Source organism: Manacus candei, unplaced genomic scaffold (assembly GCF_025592945.1).
Source record: "Manacus candei isolate 608988 ecotype Guabito, Panama unplaced genomic scaffold, ASM2559294v1 h1tg000067l, whole genome shotgun sequence".
Classification (NCBI taxonomy): domain Eukaryota; kingdom Metazoa; phylum Chordata; class Aves; order Passeriformes; family Pipridae; genus Manacus; species Manacus candei.
In genome coordinates this window covers 4,443,291-4,462,840 of record NW_026138115.1, presented here as the reverse complement: position 1 = coordinate 4,462,840, position 19,550 = coordinate 4,443,291, and the positions used below count along the sequence as shown (strand labels likewise).

Here is a 19,550-nt window from a genome sequence, read left to right as displayed (position 1 = left end):
AGTTCGTTCATGACATCTAGTGGGTAAAGTCAGTATTACTTTTAGTTTACAGAATAAATACAAATACGACCAAAAAAAAATATGTAGCAACAATTTACTAACAGTTCAGTGGCTTTATTGCAGTTGATGCTAAGTTACTGCTGTTTCTACTGAAAGATTTATGTTAGTATGGAGTATAGCTGAGGAAAGAGTTCCACCTTAAGAAGTAATGTGTGCACACTATTCTCTATTTCTTGCAAAAGCAATTGAAAGGACCCTTCTTTCCAGGGTTGTTCTTAGTAGCTTCCAAAAAAAATACAAGGGCTGTTAATATAATCCAGGATTTTAATAATTTTGACAACGTAGTAATATGCACAATAACATGCTCAAGAACTGGATCCTAACAATCAACTTTCAGGATTGCAAAATCTGTATTTGGTTCCTCTCTGCTGCATAGAGGGTTGTGTTTCTCAGAACTAGATTAAAAACCACACAGATGTTGAAAGGAATACATACAGGGCCTAATCTCCAGTAAAAGCAAAACCTGTGGCTGTGCCATAAACCATAGCCACACAAAAAAGTATCTGCCTCTCCAGGGATCTTTTAGGGATCTTCACAATGAGCAGTCATTGGGTAAAGAGCAACAGTTGCTGGAATTGGGCCCACATAAGGAGCCAGCAAAACCATGAGATGACAGAATCAGTCCTAGGACAAACGTTTAATTAATTTTTGTGCAGCTGCATAGACAAAATGGTCTAACAGCCAGGTGGTCACAGCAGTGCCTAGAGACACAGCAGGTGTGACTTGGCACTTTTTCAGGAAGAAATAACTAAACCTGCAAATCCTCTTCTCCCAGGAGTCCTCTACTTCTATTCTCTTTCCAAAGAGGTGCCATAAATGACTTATGCACAGAACCTGCTCCTGTTTAAATGCCTTAAGCATGTTTTGAGCACTCCTGCTAGAAGAAACATCCAGGGAATTTGACAGAACAGCTAATTTTTAGATGAAGGTAAAAATAAGTAGGAGAAGAGAGATAATGGGAAGCTGAGTATTTTCAGATTCATAATTCAGCAGTTAAGACTCATGTTAGAAGTCTTTATCATTTTTAGATCTGGCCATAATTCATTGAGAAAATGTTTACCCACAGCTGAAATGTATCGAGTTCATTAAAGTTCATTAAAACATTTCTGTGGGTTTTACTTTAAGTTATCACAGATGTAATTTTGTTTATGGCCTTGTTAAGACAATTTTTGAAAAATATGTATTTAAGTAAAAAAAAAAAATAATTAGTCCCAAGTGGTCCTTGATGAAGAAGATTCTCAAGCTGGAAAAGAAAGATGAATGATCATTTCTACTTTATACATACTTTATAATATAGTTTGTATTGACATGCCATCAGAAAGATAAACTCACAATCATAATGTATTTATTCTGAAATCTTGTGTGTTCTTCGCACTCTTTTTCAATTCACTTGAGTAGAAACATAACTTCCAAAACTACATCAAGCCATATAATTTACCCAGTATTTTCCTGTATGTGAACACACTATTTCTCTCAATTAACCTTTCTCTTGTTAACATTTTTGTAGAGCCGTAGGTTTACATTTGAGAAGGCAAGGCAAAAAATGCCCAACTGTTACTTGAAACTTAAACCAGATATATTATTGAGAATACATAATTATTAGAACATGTGTCAGCTTAACTGAGTAAAGAAATTGAGTGTACCACTATTAAAAACCAAAAGTCGATCAATAACAAGCTCAGTGAGTCATTTATTTCATGTCTTGTACACATATGAAATAGAGTACATCCTTCTCCTCATCATCCTCTGCAGCAGGAGAAGGAGGGGTTTGACTATTTTCTTATGAAATAAATATCTGCAGATAAGAAAATTACTTTAGAATCTGTAGGTATTCTGTGAGACATCTGGATCTTCAGAACATAGATGGAAAAGTATATACCTTTGAGGATTTCTAACAAAAAAACATTACTAGAGCAACTTTAATATCTTCTCTGCTTAAACAGTCTTTGCTGTCTTCCTCACATGCTTTAAAAAGCTAAAAAAAGAAAGTGATTTGCTTTAAAAACAATAAAAGCAAACTAATATTTTTTTACTTTGCGTAGCTGTTATAGGAAAAATAAAATACCCACCTGCTGAATAAATTATGCTATAAACTATTGAAGATTAGTCACATCTCTGTCAGAACTCTATTTATCTACTCTGTTCCAGTAGCTGAAAATGGACCAAGTCCATTCAATTTTAAAGTTAAAATAAAGTTTATCCTACTTCTATGTTTTACATGCTTATAATAAAAAGGCTTTTTGCAAACTTAGAATGCATAGTACAGACTCCTAGAAAAGAAATTACATTAAATTTGTCTCTGGAAGCTCTTAAACTGTTTCTTAAAAAATTCCAGGCAGCTTTAATTCTCAGCACTATGTCGACAGGAACTACAAAGAGAGAGTCGAGTGCCAGCAGAGTCAGAAGCCATTCAACTTTTTTAAGTACTTCTAGAAAACAAATACAGTTTCCAGAGTCTATATTTAGAGACTATGCCCATTACATACAAAAACATGCAACTCTCCTAAGAGATTTTCCCACAGAAGACCTTCAGCAAGGGTTCATAATACAGAATTTAACCTTACAGTAGTGAAGAGTACATCCTCAGAGGGTTTCAGGAAGAAGCATTACATACAACTCTGCAGAAAAGCACCAAGAAAATTACACAGAGCAGTTGAAAATTCATTGAACGCTTTTTTCAGTGTAGCTTGCCGATTTTACTGCTGGCACTTACATAATTTGTTAAGTGCAGTCACAAGCTTACAATAAATTAGAGTAACGCGAACCAAACGCTCCCACAGCTCGCTCGGGCAGCCAGAGCGCGCTTTGATGCAGGCCGCGCTCCCCTGGTTAATGTCACACCTGCTCCCTCCCGCTGCCTCCCGAACTCCTCACGCACTTGTCTCGTTAGCGGGGCACTTCAGACACGCTGATTAACACCGCGCTGAATGAACCAGTATGCAAATACCGCACCTGCCCTGAGCTAATATTTAAGCCAAATAAAGTCTCATTAGGTTAGTTCAGGTCACTGAGACGCGCTCGTTCTTCCGCTGTAGCCTCTTCGCGCAGCCCGACCGCCCCCAGCTCCCGTGCGCCGCCGGCCCAGGGGCGGGGCGGGGCTGGGCGGGGGAAGGCGGGCTGGGGCCTGCTCTCGCTCCCCATCGCGGGCTGCGGGCGCTGCGGGGCGCCGGGCGGGCGGTGAGCGGCGGCGCCGGCGGAGCGCGGCGGGCAGGGCGGGCGGTGAGCCGGGAGGGCCGACGGGGCCCTTTGGCGCCGTGTCCCGCGCGTCCCCTCAGCCGCCGGCGGCGGCGGGCGCTGCCGGGCACGGGGAGCGGCGGCGGGAGCCGCGGCCCTGGGCGGTGGGGGCGGCTGGGGCCGGGTGGTGCCGCCCGGGGCACAGGGGTGGCGGAGGGAGGCCGCTGTCCCGGGCTCCAGTCCCGAAATGTTTTCCCGCGGAGGCAGCCGGAAAGGGCGGCCCCGGCCCGGCCCCGTGTCCTCCCAGCAGAGCGGGCGGGATGGCTCAGCCTTAGGTTTGGTATGAGAAATGCCTGCATCGTGGATACCACTGCTCTGACTTACGGAGTGCTTTCCCATAGGTTGCCCTATGCTAGCCCGCCTTCCGTGTGCAGACTCTTCACGTTAGCTGCGTCCCATTTCATGGTTGCTCCCATTGCACGTGCTTCTTTGTTTCTTGGGAACAGAAACAAGTAAGCCTTGTACACTATGAAATTTTCCCGAGTCAGAAGTTGCACGGGGTTTCTGCTAAATACAGAAGCACGCTTCCTTAATAATAAACAAATGGGAGCCAGGAAGGGAAACGGACTTGAGCTTAGCAAAAATGCACTGTTTTTGTTTAGTGTTTCGTTTTCTAATCCATAGAAACATGCTTCAGGAAGGCGCACATGGTAAATGGACAGTATCCAGCAGTGATGAAAGTGCAGAGGAAGATTCCGATAGTGAAAAGCCATCTACATCTACACTGTCGGATGCTGCACGTGGTAGAACAAGTGAGCCGCAATATCCATGCTCTGAAGCTAGGAAAGCTGCTCACAAGAGAAAAGCTTCTCCCCTGAAGCTCACTGATGAAAGTCTTTCTACAGAAATACCTCCAGCAGCAAAACAGAGAACTAGCCAAGAAGGTTTAGGCTGGTGTCTTTCTAGCAGTGATGAAGAACCTGAAGATCAGCAAAAGCATGCCCCCAAAGAAACAGTGAAAGAAGAAAAATATGATGCACCCAAAGAGCAGCCTCTGAATCTTTGCAAAGATGACAAACTCTCAGAGAATTTGAAAGCAGAGGAATATAATGAAACACCCAGTGAAGCTCAAGATACCTGGGATTTGTTAAATGGAGGGAATCCCTTCAGGTTTTTTCTCACTAAAGTCAGTGGAATTGAACGGAGTTATAATTCTGGAGCCCTGCACATAAAAGGTGAACAAGTGGCTTGTACAGAAGTGGGCTTTTGGGAGAAAGCAAGAGCATGCTTAATTTTAGTTTGTGGGTATTTTTAAATGCGTGTATTTCTTGATGTAGCTGAAGTTTCGTATTCTAAATATGCAGATTTATAGGAATTGGTTCTCTTATCTGGACTTTTATCTTCTAGAAGTATAACAAAGCATTATTTGCTTACATGCGGTTGTAACTTCTGAGTTATGCTGCACAAATCTAATGTGTATTTAGCCAAGGTAATTCAAATGTGCTTTATTGCTGCTTTCCCTATGAGTTAATATGGGGAAAACCACTTGTCTTCGTGGCAGTTATAGGGATGCTTCTCTAGGATGCCTAACTCCCTGAGTAGTTGTTTGCACTTGCCTTCGTGCTGCTGAGGGATTTGGATCTAGTAATTTGCTATTACTTGATGCAGTACTTCTGAACATCCGTGTCTGGGATTTATGGGTCCATTTGAATTCAATTGGCAGTGAACATAAGTCAAGATGGAGCAAGGTGTTTGGTGTTACAATACTGATGCTTCAGGATTGCTCTGTAGTTGTAGTTTGATTTAGGGGGGAAGAGCCTTGTACACCTGTAAGGATCCCCTTATTCAGAAATGAAATCTCATCTATCACAAGACAGAATCAGAAGCAGGCATTAATAAGAGAGTTATGCACAGAACAACAATAAAATGGGGCAGAAAAAAAATTGTAATTCTTTGAAGGAGAAGAAATCACCAAAGACCTGTAAAATTAGGTTGTAACTTTTCCTCAATCTCATGTGCTCCCTATGAGCACTGATTATTGATGCAAGCTGGTATCAGAGACCAAAGTTGCTTTACTGCTGTATATTTTTATGTGCTTTATGAATGTATTGGGGCTTTTGGCTAGTCCTCTCTTAGGAGTTCTGCTAGGTGATTAGTTGAGGTGGTAGGCAGTATTTTTTGTTTAACCTGCAAAACCAGATTTCTGTAGAGCTAGGGCATGAAATATTTTACCCATCCTAGAAAGTATTCATAGGGTGTGTTTTCAAGTTGGTGCTGTGCTTCAGTTGCTGGGGTTGTGAATCCTCAGTTGGATTAGTTTCCTGTGTTACCATGAATGAACAGTGGATACACGTATCCTATAATCAGTTTGCAACAGACAAATAAGCATTAATTATGCCATTATTGCTGCTACCTTGCCACAGTTCTTTAAGCCCATTCTATAGGGGAGAGAGTAGTTTGTCCCTTTCTCAGTATGATCCTGGACTTTCTCCTAATCAACTTTTAAAACTTGTTTTCTGCTTTAAAAGTATTAATGCTTTTTATAAGCATATGACCCTAAGCGGTTCACTGGAGAATCAGTGACTTGAATACTCAGATAAGTAATCTCACTTGTGAATGCCTCTGTTACACCGAGTCTTTGAACAATCTGGCCCTTGTGCTATGGTACTTATCAAGCTGTTCAAGATGCAAAATGTTTACTTTAACTTTTTTTAAAAAAAATTTAATTATACTTTAATGTTTTTTAATAGATATTTTGTCTCCTCTTTTTGGGACTCTCATATCTTCTGCCCAGGTGAGTTTCCTGGTTGCCAAACTGATTTGACTTGCTTGTTTCACTTAATTAATCTTAAACTTGATAATCCGTGCTTGTGTCATGCAGCTGACATTAGCAGGAAATTTTGTTAAAGTACAGAGGGAATTCTAAATGTTTTCGACTGTTCAACAGTTTCTTGAAACATAAAAATCATCCCATGTTCTGCTTTAGAATTTAGGCAATTATAGGACTACTTTCTCTTTTCTGTTTTTGAGGAAGAAAAAAAACTGCCTTGCAATCTAGAAATGATTGGTTTTGTTATTGTCTAGAAGCTTTTGCTGTCTTTCATGGCATAAGCACATGGCAAAGAGATGATCCTTGAACCAAAGCTTTCACATTATGTGCATAGATTGCTTTTTTCCTGCATGTTAAATATTATGACCACTAACACCTGCTTTTGATAAACTTAAGTTCATTCTTAAATTGTCAAGAGAAATAAAAGAAGCATGTGAAAGTAAAAAATACACTTGGGTTTAGAACATGCTGTATGTGATGCAAACAGAATTGTGTGATGACTTTACATAAGAGGGTTTTTTACTGTAGTTCACTGTTTTAACAAACTGCTTTTTCTTTTTAATGAGTCTGTTTTCTTTTTCTTATGTGCAAGTTTAACTACTGTATAGATGTGGGATGGCTTGTAAGACAGTATCCACAGGAATTCAGGTATGTTTATTTTATGAAGATGAAATGATGCAGTTCCCAGATCATTCGGTTCATACAGGCTCCTGTTATAAGTGAATGATGAGCACTTGTTTGCAGTTGCAAATTATTGTTACCAGTTGTATATGCATAGACTCTTGGTTTTCTTTCTACTCTCATTCCACAGTTGTAGTTCTCTATTGATTTCTTGGCTTTTTTTTCAAGACTGTTAAATGGTCAGAGTTCAGTATAGCTGGTTTTTGATTTTTATTAGTTAACATTTGGGAGGTTCCATTGTGGGCCACAGTGACAGTGCAGTAGATGACCTATAAAGATGGAGTTAGAAGCTTTTTGCCCTTACAGTTTACTGAGTCAAGGGCCAGATAGTGCAAGAGAAAGGAGAGACTGTAGGAAGGGTGGAAGAAAACTACATGAAAAGTATCAGGATGATGGTGTGGTTATGACATAGTGAGTTGATGGATATTGTCATGAAAGCAGTTCTTGTTTGCTTGAAATTCCTTTCTGGTAGTTGCAAGGTCCTGCAGATGAAGTGAGTATATAATGTGCATTTTTCTATACTTTTTTTTCTTCATTTTACTGGAAATGCAGTAGAACCAGAGTTCACAGAACAGGTAAGTTTGGAAGGGACCACAGTGGGTCGAGCAGCACCCTATTCCTTCTGGGATCCTCAATTACCTATGTCAGAAAATTGTCATCAGTATGCAGCTGGAAAACCAGTAGTGGGTGATAATCAGTGGGCCGTACCAGGCTGGGAAATTTCCTGGTGATGTGTCTTAAGTGGGCCCCAGGTAGGCAACACTCCCTTCCTATGGATTGGATCCAACTGGCAGGATCAGAAGTTGAGTTCTAGGGAGTGAACACCAAACTACTGCCAGAATAGACCTAGCCCTCTCCTTTTCCCTATCATTCTTCCCATCTTCTCTCTAAGAGGACAGTTTCTAAATTGTCTTAGATCCCCACTGTGTATATCAGTGCTTTTGAGAAATATAATTTGTCCGTTTCCAGCTATAGGGATAAGAATTCCTTTCAAGATCTTGTATTAATAGTTTCTGTTTTGGCATCTGCTTTATTCCATGCTTCCCGTTTCCCTTTTTTTTTCCATTAAAATTTTCTAGTGTCTTTTTCTTAGAGGTTCAATTGTAGTTACTGTTATTTTGAGTTTGTTAAGGAGGCATATAAATTTCAGTGCCATCTTTCTGCTGCCTTATCCAATGTAGGGGCCAGAAGTCAGAGCTATGTGAAGAAATGGTTTAGGCTGATTGCTAATTCACTTGATGTTTCAATGGTAATCTCCTTGTGTTTAAGGAAGAAGCCATTGCTGATAGTTCATGGTGAAAAGAGAGAATCCAAAGCTGAACTGCTTGCACAAGCACGACCTTATGAGAACATTAGCTTTTGTCAGGTAATTAACATCTGTATCATCCTTTGGTTGAAGTTAAGCCATCTGCTGCACTCAAAATCTTGTTATGAATGAAAAGAGACACACCTTATGTGGGAAATCAAGAGTTTTTTGTTAATTTTTAAGGAATGTACTTACCAGGACTATAGGAACATGGTAACAATGATCCTGGACTTACGTATGTCCTTATGGTAGGCTATTGCCCACAAAAGTGTGCATAGAACAGCTGCCCACAAAAATGTCACAGGGTTTACAGAAGAGCTGCTCTCTTCCTCCTGTTCATCTGGATGTCTAGCAGGAGCCTTGGGTCCTTTTCTGCTGGCTGTTTCTGAAAATGCTGCTGGTAAGAGATGCAGAAATTTTGCTGGAGCAGTTCCAGCAAAAGTTGATTGCCTTTTAAAGTCTAGCTTGTATAAAGTGGAGACTGCATTCAGAACTACTGAGGGGGGAAATAATGTGTTTTGTGATCTGTCCACTAGAGAGCAGTGAAATGAAATAAAATTAGAAAGCAGTGCACAATAGGAATTCTTAATGATCAACTTTTTTATTTTGTAGGCTAAACTGGATATTGCATTTGGAACTCACCACACGTAAGTAACACTATGAAGCAGAAAGGTCTGCCACAAAGCTGGGTTTCATAGAAACTGTTGAGTCTTAAAGAAAAATTTCCATAACCATTTTATGTTTAGAGATGGCAGGATTCTTCTAGTTTAAGGAAACAGTTCAGCTGTTGGGTAGATATTAGATGTGCAAGTTAAACAGTTGAAGTCTAACAAGTCTAAGACAGGTGAACTGCAGGTCCTGGCTCTTGCCTTGCACCTTAATGCCAAAATTGTAATGCAGACTTGATCAGTCAGTTTTACCTCTTGGCAGGGCAGGCACAACACTGATTTGTGTTGATAGGTGAAGGATCTGGAAATTAGTGAATTTGGAGGGTCTTCTCAAAGATGAAACTTGAATTTAATATTGTAGAAGTGTCACAAAGGGAATTTTATAGATAAAATCTGTTATTATCTGTAGCTTTCAGTCTTACATCTCAGCAAAGATATTTTGGTTTCAGTTTGGTTTTCAGTAAAAAATACTGCAGTATTTTTTAATCAGTTAACCTTTTGCATAACTTGTTTTATGAAACATGACATTACATTAAAACATCGATCTGAAATGCCAGTGTTTCTGACAGAAAGCATACTGACAAACTCATTGCCTGTTTGGAGAAAAACATGCAGATAAAGGGAAGAAATTAGCTTTCTAAAAAGGAGTCTTGTTTCTCTCAGGTTTGGTGGGGGACATAGAATGAATTGAAGTTGTCTTTCAAATAGATAATTTTTAAAGCTTTAGCTTATTTTCACTTAAGCAGTATAAACAGCAACTCTCATTCTTTGTGTGTTCAACTTTAGATTTTTGTTTTCAATTACACTTTGGCATAAAAAAGTGATACGGATACTAAATGCTGCAGTTCTTTAACCCTGTATTTTAAAGGGTTATTTTGGGTAGTGTGTTTCTGAATGTATGTTCCGCTGCAGGTAGAAAAGAAGTGATTAACAGAGTAGTAAATTGGGTAATAAAACAGCTTTTTTAAGGGAGGCACTTAACAGATTTCACCCCATCAAATATAAAGAGTTAAATTCATGTAATTCTGGTTGTATGATGTTAAACTTACATTACATTTCAGTGACTTTTTTGAGATTAGTGGTGTTTCAGTCAGTTATCACTTTTATATACCTTAATCTTGCACTTTATTTTGCTGTAAAATACTTATTTTACTGTCAACTCCAACTGTGCTTAGATCAAGGCATAAGACAGATGTGGGGAACTATTTTATGGTTACAGGGTCTTGCATATTGTGCAGACTGCCATAAGCATAGGAAAGTGTGTGCAGGTAACATTAAAAGCAGAATTTACTGAATAAATACTTGCCTAAGTTCAAACCTGATACAATTTGCATCTTGTCATGGGGCAGCAATGAGAATAAGAATGTTTTTCCTTATGGCTTCTATTCTTGAGCATGGGTTTCTGTGGAAACCATTTCATCCCTTGGGACCACATGGATATGGTGTCTACACAACTATTGAAAACTTGTATATGAAAATTTGAGCACTTATGTTACCAAAAAATACAGATGTTTATTTTAAACTCAGTTACTAGTTTTAAAACTTCTTTATGCAGTAGCTTGAGTTTAGAGTTATGGTAGATAAATAGCTTTTTTTGACATCCCAGTGATTAGCTACCTACGCACCTTCTTTTAAAATAAAAGCTCTCAGTTTAAGAGTAAGGAACTAGGTTTCAGTTAATTCAGCTATAAGTAAAGGTCTTTTAGTGTTCCTAAATTCTCTTTCTAACTATCTGCAAAGGGATAAGTTTGTCTGAAGAACTTTGCAAATATAGCAAGTGTTCTGCAAGTATTGATTTTGCTGTGGGTGTTGCATGAAATGTTAAGCTGTATTCTAGAATAAAATATATCAGGATGTTCTAATAACTACCATGTGAGCTTGGCCTGTGCATGGATTGAAGTCTAAGTGCTTGCATGGTGCAGAACAAATTTTTCAAAAAACATTACCTTGAAGCTTTTTAGTGAGTTGTTAATTTATCTCCTATTCTGTGTACTTAAAATAGATGAAGAGTTCTATATCTTTTTTTAAAGGAAAATGATGTTGTTGTTATATGAAGAAGGTCTTCGAGTTGTGATTCATACATCCAATCTTATTGCTGAAGATTGGCACCAGAAAACTCAGGGGTAAGCAACAATCTCTAGCAGGTGTATGTTTACTACTTTCTATAGATATTTGCTACAGCTGAAGATGGGATACTAGATCAGATGATCTAGTGCTTAAGTCGTACACTCCTAAGACAGAGCTGTTCTAAAGAAAAAAATAAAAAATTGAACCTAGAATGCTGGTAGCTGTCTGAACCTGAACTCTACTTGCTTCCTGTTGTAAACAAAATTACATACCCAGTTGGCTGTTAGCTTAAACCTGGTCTGACTGATATAAAATTTTATTATACCATGCTGTCTTTTCATGAAAAAACTTCTTAGCTGTAAAGTACTCTTTATATAGATCTGAAGCAGCTATTTAAAAATTATCTTAATACTTCAAGAATTCTGTGAATGTGCAGATGTTCTGCAGAATGTAACCTGATAAATGTTGGGCACTACTGGTTCCATAATACAGTAGGTAACCTAGTATCTACCCAATATTCTTTCCTTGGAAGGAATTTTCTTCCTGTTTTATTTTCTTTGCAGAAGTTTTTAAACTTACTGACCAGCCTGGGACATAGTTTTGTTTAGAGTACTACAAATAGGACTAATAAATAAATATAAATAAATATAAATAAATATAGTAATATAAAGCTCCTCAGCCTCTTGGTTTTTTGACTGGTTTTGTGGGAACATTTTTTTTAGTTAGATCACCTCAGTAAATCAGGGTATAAAATTTCTTCAAACTAATTGAAAATGGCTTTTCAGAAGTTACCATTGCTTTGGCATCCATTTTGCTGCCATTAAATATGGCAGGGTTTTTGAGGCTTTTTGCTTGTCTGAGGCAAGCTCTGATGGAGGTTTTGAGTGGCAAAAATAGCCACTGATTTTTTTTTTTTTTGCCTTTCAATCTTAGAGGCAGCTTTAGTATCTTGTGGCAGTTAGCTTCTTAGAAAGCTAAAAAAGCATGAAAATACCTGCTTGGGATACTTAACAAGTTCCCCTACTTGTCAAACATGAAAAATATTTTTCTTTTTAACTTTTGCATACTACAGTGTTGTGCAGTATCACCTATATATGGTGGCTCACTGCCTTCTCTGTTTTATCAATTTCTGAATTTCAAAGGATAATGTCAACACATTGTAAAGTTGATAATGCAGAACCTTTGGTTTCCATGGCTCCAATAGTGTGTGACTGGAAAGAAATGCTAAATGTTTTCCCTGTGTAGTGCCCATCTTATTTTATTCTGATGGAAGTTCTGGGGAACCAGCTTATGGTTGTGGGCTGCTCTTCAAACTATGCAAAACTTTCACATGCTTTAATTTCTTTATAATTGCACGAACCAAGAGTTTAGCACAATGCATTGAAGTGTGCTATTCCTACAGAAAATGTTGATAAAAGGACTGTTGGTTGCTAAGTCTGATCCTGGCCTGTTTAGCAGAGGTGAAAAGTGTGGATAAATGTTGGGATGGTTGTTTTCTGGTATTAGTATTAGTTTTCTGGTTTTGAGTATCAGATGGTGAGTATCAGATGGTGATTCTGTAGCTGTAAAGGCAAGTCATCTATAGTTAATATCACAGTAAATCTCTCTAATATTTGTTTAGGACCTTCAGATGTACTTTAATCACTTACTAAAACCATATGTTAATGTGTGGTGTCCTTGTTTATGTTTTGTTTGTTTGTGTTTTTTATTTTTTTTTTTTAGAATATGGCTAAGCCCTTTATATCCAAGACTGCCTAAGGGAGCAACAGGTTCTTCTGGTGAATCTGAAACTAATTTTAAATCTGACCTTATAAGTTACTTGATGGCTTACAATTCTCCTATACTCAAGGAATGGATAGATCTGATTCAAGAACATGACTTATCAGAGACAAGGTATATATTGTGTTCTTAGTAACTTGCATGTGTGGGGTTTTTTTTCCTAAAAATTGAATATCTCTGTTAGGATCTATTAGACCTTGAGTTTGTTTTGTAAGCTTACCTTGTTTCAGACTTCAGTGTTCAAATATGACTCTAACTTCACACAGTTTTTTAAATATGTGTTGTACAGATTATGTCAAATTGACCAACTTCTAGTTTTATAAGCATGAATTTTAAAGGAAGAAAGAAAGAAAGGTGCACCAGCAGTAACTTTACAGAAGGTAGCTGTAAAGTAATAAGGATTTGGTTTCATTTAAGACAGTCTGGCTTAAATATTTACTCCAATGAAATTACCAGTGGAAAACACTGTGTGGTATTTGGTTCATCATGTAAAAACAATAATATATGTAAAAGTTACTGTAATGGGGAGAGTAAAAAGAGGCTTCTGAATTGTAAGGCAAAGTTCAATCCACATACATATATAGAGAATTTTGCCTGTAACAGGCATGAGTTGGGTCTGGTGTGCAATGTTGGGTCTACTTGGTCTTGAAATAGTCTTCTCTCATATCACATTGCTGATACTACATAAAATAATTCAGGTTGCTCAAATTTACTTCTAATAGATATATCTTGCAGTTCCACTGAAATATGGGTCCTTAGTTCAGAAAGTGTGTCTTGATGACTTAATTGCAGTTTCATAAGCAGATAAAAATTGTTGAAAAGTAAAGCTGAAAATGGTCATAAACTGCAGTGAAAATAGAGACTGAAACCTTGTCTAGTTCATACATGAAAAATTGCTTTTTTCTTTACATGGAGTCATACAAGATTGAAGGGGGGTGAAGAAAAAAGTATGTACTTTATAATCAGGAGAGCTAACAGCCTGAGCTGCTGCTCTGATTAAATTGATCATCTCCATGAGCTTGGCCAGATGAGCTGAGCCCTATGCACGCTCTAGGAAGGAGTCACTTGTTAGAGTAAGGATCGACTCCTTGCCCTATGAAATATGTAGGGGACGTTCATTCATGGATAAAGCTAGGCATGAGATGCAGTAGGGAACAGCTTCTTAAAGCCTATGTTTGTTGTGACTTTGGGCAGATCTCTTCTCTATTTTCAGGGTAAAGTCAAACAGGTTACTAAACCATTAATTTTACAGCTGAAAATATACTTTTCTTTGTATTGTAAATTCTGTGAGAAAGATTAAATATTTCTGGTTGCACTTCTATGTTCAATCTTGCTTATAGGTTTTACTTTAATACCTTGCTACTTCACCAAACCAAAACTCTCCAGATCTACAAATAACTTCAGGATTTTTTGTTTCTTTCTGTAGAGTGTATCTTCTTGGTTCTACCCCTGGACGGTATCAAGGCAGTGATAAAGAGAAATGGGGTCATCTTAGGCTCAGAAAGGTACCAAAACTGTAACCTTTTTTGTTAATATCCTTTAAAATGTAAATAGAATTTTGGAGAGCACGCTTGAGTTCTTTTCCAGCTGTCATCTTCAGTCTTTTAATACATTGTTACAGTTTAAGTTAGCAATAACGTACATAAGCTTGCAACTTATGACAATGTAGACTTTGCACATTGTGTTCCTGGGAGTTATTTCCTGGTCAGCTTGTGGCCTTGTCATGTGCTTGCAGATACCGGAGGAGTCAGTGTAACTCAAATGAATTCCTGTCAGCTGTTAGTGTTTCTAGCAAAAGTGACACTGTCAAAATCCGGTCTTCTGTGACTGAGATCCAAATGTAGCCTTTTTCAAAAGCACTAACTGAGAAAAGATTTGTTGACATAGAGACTTGTCTGCACATAGGGAGTAGGCATGTTTTATTACTTGAATGTTAAGGTTTATTGCAGTTTCTTTTTCTCTAATGAGCTGGCAATAAACCAATCACATAAAAAACCAGTTTATACATAGTGAATGTCATCAGTTCAGTCAAGATTTTAGTTATGTTCCAATACATTGCTAGGATCTTGATTTTTTTTTTTTTCTATTGCATTTTTTATATCAACTAAATAATTAGAAACGTGGACTTTTTTTTATGTCCACTCTGTCCCCTATTTTGGTTTTTTGCTGGATTTGGGGTTTTTTGGGGGTTTTTTGGTAATGTCAGTATATGTGACATCAAGCCTGTTGGCAACAGACAGGGTGGATATACTTGTCTCAAAAGGTAAAAAGGACCTATGCTCAGGACTTAGCAGGGCTCACTGAAAGAGCTTTAAACTAGATTTGAATGGGTGAAAGGATAAAACCAGGCTCACTAAAAATAAACCTGGAGCAGCACACCAGTGTTTGAGGGACACTGTGCTAACAAGGTCCTTCAGTCTGCTGTCTCAGTGGAGGTAGGGGATGGACATTCGTTTAGCAGCAAAGACACAAGACTTATTAGTGTGTCAGAAATCATGAAAGTGCCTGAGAATGGTCATGTAGGAATTAGGGCTTCTCTCTCCAAAAAGGTGGCAGGATCAATAGCCCAACTGAAGTGCATCTGCACCAATGCACACAGCATGGGCAACAAACAGGAGGGAAAGGAAGCCATTGTGCAGCAGGAAAACTATGACATAGTTGCCATCACAGAAGCATGGTGGGATGGCTCACACAGTTGGAGTGCTGCAATGGATGGCTATAAACCCTTCAGAAAGGGTAGGCAAGGAAGGAGAGGCCATTGGGTCATCACAGGTAGCCCTGTATGTCAGAGTTTTGATTGTCTAGAGGTTCAACAAGGCCAAGGTCCTGCACTTGAGTCACAACAACCCCATGCAGTGCTACAGGCTTGGAGCAGGGGCTGGAAAGCTGCCTGGTGGAAAAGGACCTGGGGTTGCTGGTCAACAGCCAGCTGAACGTGAGCCAGCAGTGTGCCCAGGTGGCCAAGAAGGCCAGTGGCACCCTGGCCTCTACCAGAAACAGTGTGGTCAGTGCAACCAGGGTAGTGACAGTCCCTCTGTGCTTGGCACTGAAGTCACACCTCAAATCCTGTGTTCAGTTCTGGGCCCCTCACTACAAGAGGGGTCATTGAGATGCTGGAGCATGTCCAGAGAAGGGCAATGGAGCTGGTGAAAGGTCTGGAGCACGGTTCTAATGAGGAGCAGCTGGGAGTGTTTAGCCTTGAGAAGAGGAAGCTCAGGGAAGACCTTACTGCTCTCCACAACTACTTGGAAGGAGGTTGTAGCAAGGTGGGGGTCATATCTTATCCCAAATAACAAGCAATAGGACAAGAGGAAATAGCTTCAAGTTGCACCAGGTGAGGTTTAGATTGGATATTTGGAAAAACTTTTTCACCAGAAGGGCTGGCATTGGAACAGGCTGCCCAGGGAAGTGGTGGTGTCACCCCTTGGAGGTATTTAACAGACATGTTGATGTGGCACTCAGAGATATGGTTTAGTGATAGACTTGACAGTGTTGTGTTAATGGTTGGACTTTACTACCTTAGAGGTCTGTACCAACCTAAATAATTCTGTGATTATTTAGATAATCCATAATGGTAAATCTTCATACAAGATTGCATATCTCTTGTAGGAACCCTTCTTGTTTGTTGTGGTTTGATTTTCTTTATTGTTGTGTTTTTTGGTTGTTTTTGTGTTTAAAAATTAGATTATGTATTTCACGTCATCTGTTAAAAGCCTCTGATAATTGGAGAGTTTTTAACCTGCACCTCCTGCTAAAGTGGCACTATTTCGAATACTGTCATGACTTTTACATGGAGCTCTAATCCTGTCCATGGCAAACTTCTGTGACATACGAAATGTTTATGTATCACATGGCTTTTGACACTAAGTTACTCTTTTAGACTTCCCATTGCTTGTTAACAGCTTGTCCTTTCTAATACATGTATTGTCTTCCATGTTTTTTGCCTAGTTAAACACAAAATGAGAACAAAATAAACCAGATAAAGCCTGTAAAGGTGGTCTTGTGGCAAATGTTTCTGTGATTTTAAAAAGGTTAATATTTTAAGTACCAATGCAGACAGATCTGATGATACTACACTCATGGCTGAAACCATTTAGTTATGTGTTCTCTCTAGAGGGGTCAAGGTAGCCATTACATACAATTTAATATGTGCCTATATCCATCTGGTTTTAATGTGACTTTAAATTCCATTCTCAACTAAAGAACTCTACTAAAAGGATTATTTCAATTTTGTCTTCAATTGTTCCTTTTCTCTTCTTATTGTAGGCTTCTATTGTAGCTGGGGCTACAGTATGAGAGGAATTTTATGGCCAACAACCACCAAATATAAAAAATATTTAGTTAAGTTGTTGTGACTTGTGAAGCTAATGTTTCATGTTTCTATAAAGAGTTTCTAATGTTCTTTTCACCTGTTATTTAATGGTTGGCTTTGGTGCTTTTGGATAAAACTTGTGATGTTTAATCTTTTCTTGAAGTGGGTTATTTGGAAAGCTTGATAATTTTTTTTATTGCAAAGTTAAATATGTAGTATGAATGTTAATCTCTTTCATTATCAGAAGTGAATTATAGAGGATTTATTATATCAGAAGTGATATCAAACCAGTAAAGGTATTCTTTTCCTGTTGAAGTCTAACAGTGTTTCAATTCCCCTCACTAGCTTTTGAAGGAGCATGCTTTGTCAATACCAGCACAGGAATCCTGGCCTCTCGTTGGACAGTTCTCAAGCATTGGTTCAATGGGAGCTGATGGGTCCAAATGGCTGTGCTCTGAGTTCCAGGAGAGCCTGGTGGCTGCAGGCAGTGGTGTGACACCTTTCCTTAAATGTGATGTCCCAATTCATTTGGTATGTCCTTTAGATGCTGGTGACCTTTATTTAACACTTATTATTTGTTTTTGAAATCTTAGTCATTGGGGGTTTTTTAACTTTTGAAAGACAGTAATGGGGTTTTCATCCTGAAATCCTAAGCGTACCACTTGCTGATACTTAATTGTGTATGGTATACTATAGAAATGTACTATGACTTCCATCTGCATGACACTAGAGTATATATAATCTAATCAAAACTGTCTTCTTACTCTATAACTTGTCTTCTGTTAGGTTTTGTAGATGCAGCTATTTCTGCCACTGAGATGTAACTGAACCCTTAGGCATTAATACCTTTGGTTATTAGCACAGTTAAATGGAGGAGCAGAAAGAAGTTTGTGGCCTTTACCATGTGCTAGTTGCTCCTGCGTGCTCATATTTGAGATATGAGACTAAAATCTCATAAAATAACGTTAAGGCTAGCTTTGACCACTTAACAGTGGTTGAAGCAGTGTTGAGTCTTGTTAGCTCTGTAAGAGCAGTAAAAATATTAGACTTTGTTACTCGCATGCGTGTAGTTTTAAGCTGCAGTGTAATTTTATTCGTTTTGACAAGTGAAGCTTTTAATGTGTTTTTTCCTCAGGTTTTCTTTGAAGTGTCCTTTGTTTGAAAATTGGCAGCTTGCATATTTAGAGCTGTTATTAAAGTTACTTTTTTTTTCCATGAAGGTTTATCCTACTGTGAACAATGTGAGGCAGAGTCTGGAAGGGTATCCTGGTAAGCAGATGAATCTCCATTTATTAACTTTTTGTGGTCGTAATGTCCTACAAAATCACTTTAGTGGTTGATGTTGAATGAACACGAAGTTGTCATCTTGCTGAGAACATGGTAGAATAGGTGGCAGTACAATCCTTTAAATTTCTTTTACTGGAGTTCTAGCTCCAGCTCTCTTATTGTGATTGAATAGAAGAGGCTTTATGGGCATTGGCAGGTAATGTTTAAGTCTGTCTAGCCATGTTCATACATCACTGTGTATTAAAACAACAGCTCTTGCCCACTGTTCTTACTCCAATCATACTTTCATTTTGGCAGAAAATTCAGGTTTGAGTGTGCCAGTTTCTTCTGTTTTGCTTGCAGTGTCGTTCTGCACATCAAATACAACAGAGGCTAAGATGTTTTGCTACTCATTGGTCATTTTTTTAATATTGTAATATACAGCTGTTCTGTTCAGTCTTTCGATGTTAATATTCATGAAGTCTGGGGACCTATAGGTTTGCCAGCCTCACTTTGATCCTGGGGAAAGGTGATGGAGCAAAGAATACTGGAAAATATTTCCAAACATATGATGGACCAAGAAGGTGATCTGGAATAGTCAGCATGCATTTTTGAAAGGATAAATTATGCTTAATTAACCTGATGTCCTTTTATAAAGGGATGAGTGGCTTGATGAATGAGGAGTGCACTAGATGTTGTTTATCTTAACTTCTTCATCACTGTCTGCTGACATCATTACAACAACGTGATTAAGTACAGGCTGGGTGAGTGGAACATGGGGCAGATTGGAACTGGCTGAACTGCCAGGCCTCGCTGACTGTGATCAATGGCACAAAGGCCAGCAGGGGTTCAGCCACTAGTGGTGGAATGTGCCAAGGACTGATATTGGGGTAGTGCATTAATATCTTCATTAATGACCTGGATGGTGGGGCAGAGTACACCCTTGGTGAGCTTGCAAATGATGCAAACTCAGGAGGAGTGGTTGATGTATCGGATGATTGTGCAGCCATTCAGAGGGGCTGTGCAGGCTGGAGAAATGGGCAGACAGAAACCTTATGCATTTCAACAGAGGGCAATGCAAAGTACTATGCTGGGGCAAGAGTAACCCCAGGCACCAGTGCACACTGGGGGTTGACCTGGGGAAAGCAGTTTTGCAGAAAAAGACCAGGGATGGTCACTAAGCTGAAGGTGTACCCTTGTAGCAAGAAGAGCGATAGCATCCTGAGCTGTGTTAGGAAGTGCATTGCCAGGAAGTGACTTTTCCTCTCTATTTAACACTGGTGAGACCAAATCTGGAGTGCTGTGTCCAGTTGTTGACTTCTCAATACAATACAGACACAGACATACTGAACCAAGTACAGCAAAAAGATGAATAAGAGATTGAAACATCAATCATACAAGGGGAGA

General features: G+C 38.8%; 1 protein-coding gene across 3 annotated transcripts in view; it reads left to right on the top strand.

Moving 5' to 3' along the window:
• Positions 1-3,177: 3,177 nt before the first annotated feature.
• The window catches only part of TDP1 (tyrosyl-DNA phosphodiesterase 1), a 41,546-nt gene continuing 25,173 nt past the window's right edge, over positions 3,178-19,550 (top strand). For 2 of the 3 annotated variants that reach the window (XM_051806635.1, XM_051806637.1), the window contains exons 1-12: positions 3,178-3,237; positions 3,636-3,746; positions 3,919-4,469; positions 5,985-6,028; positions 6,657-6,712; positions 8,015-8,111; positions 8,664-8,698; positions 10,750-10,842; positions 12,509-12,679; positions 13,992-14,070; positions 17,223-17,408; positions 18,098-18,146. In XM_051806635.1, coding sequence (XP_051662595.1) covers positions 3,697-3,746; positions 3,919-4,469; positions 5,985-6,028; positions 6,657-6,712; positions 8,015-8,111; positions 8,664-8,698; positions 10,750-10,842; positions 12,509-12,679; positions 13,992-14,070; positions 17,223-17,408; positions 18,098-18,146 — 1,411 coding nt within the window. In that variant the 5' untranslated portion in view covers positions 3,178-3,237; positions 3,636-3,696. The remainder of the gene's footprint in view (positions 3,238-3,635; positions 3,747-3,918; positions 4,470-5,984; positions 6,029-6,656; positions 6,713-8,014; positions 8,112-8,663; positions 8,699-10,749; positions 10,843-12,508; positions 12,680-13,991; positions 14,071-17,222; positions 17,409-18,097; positions 18,147-19,550) is intronic. The other variant, XM_051806636.1, reaches the window with a different exon arrangement.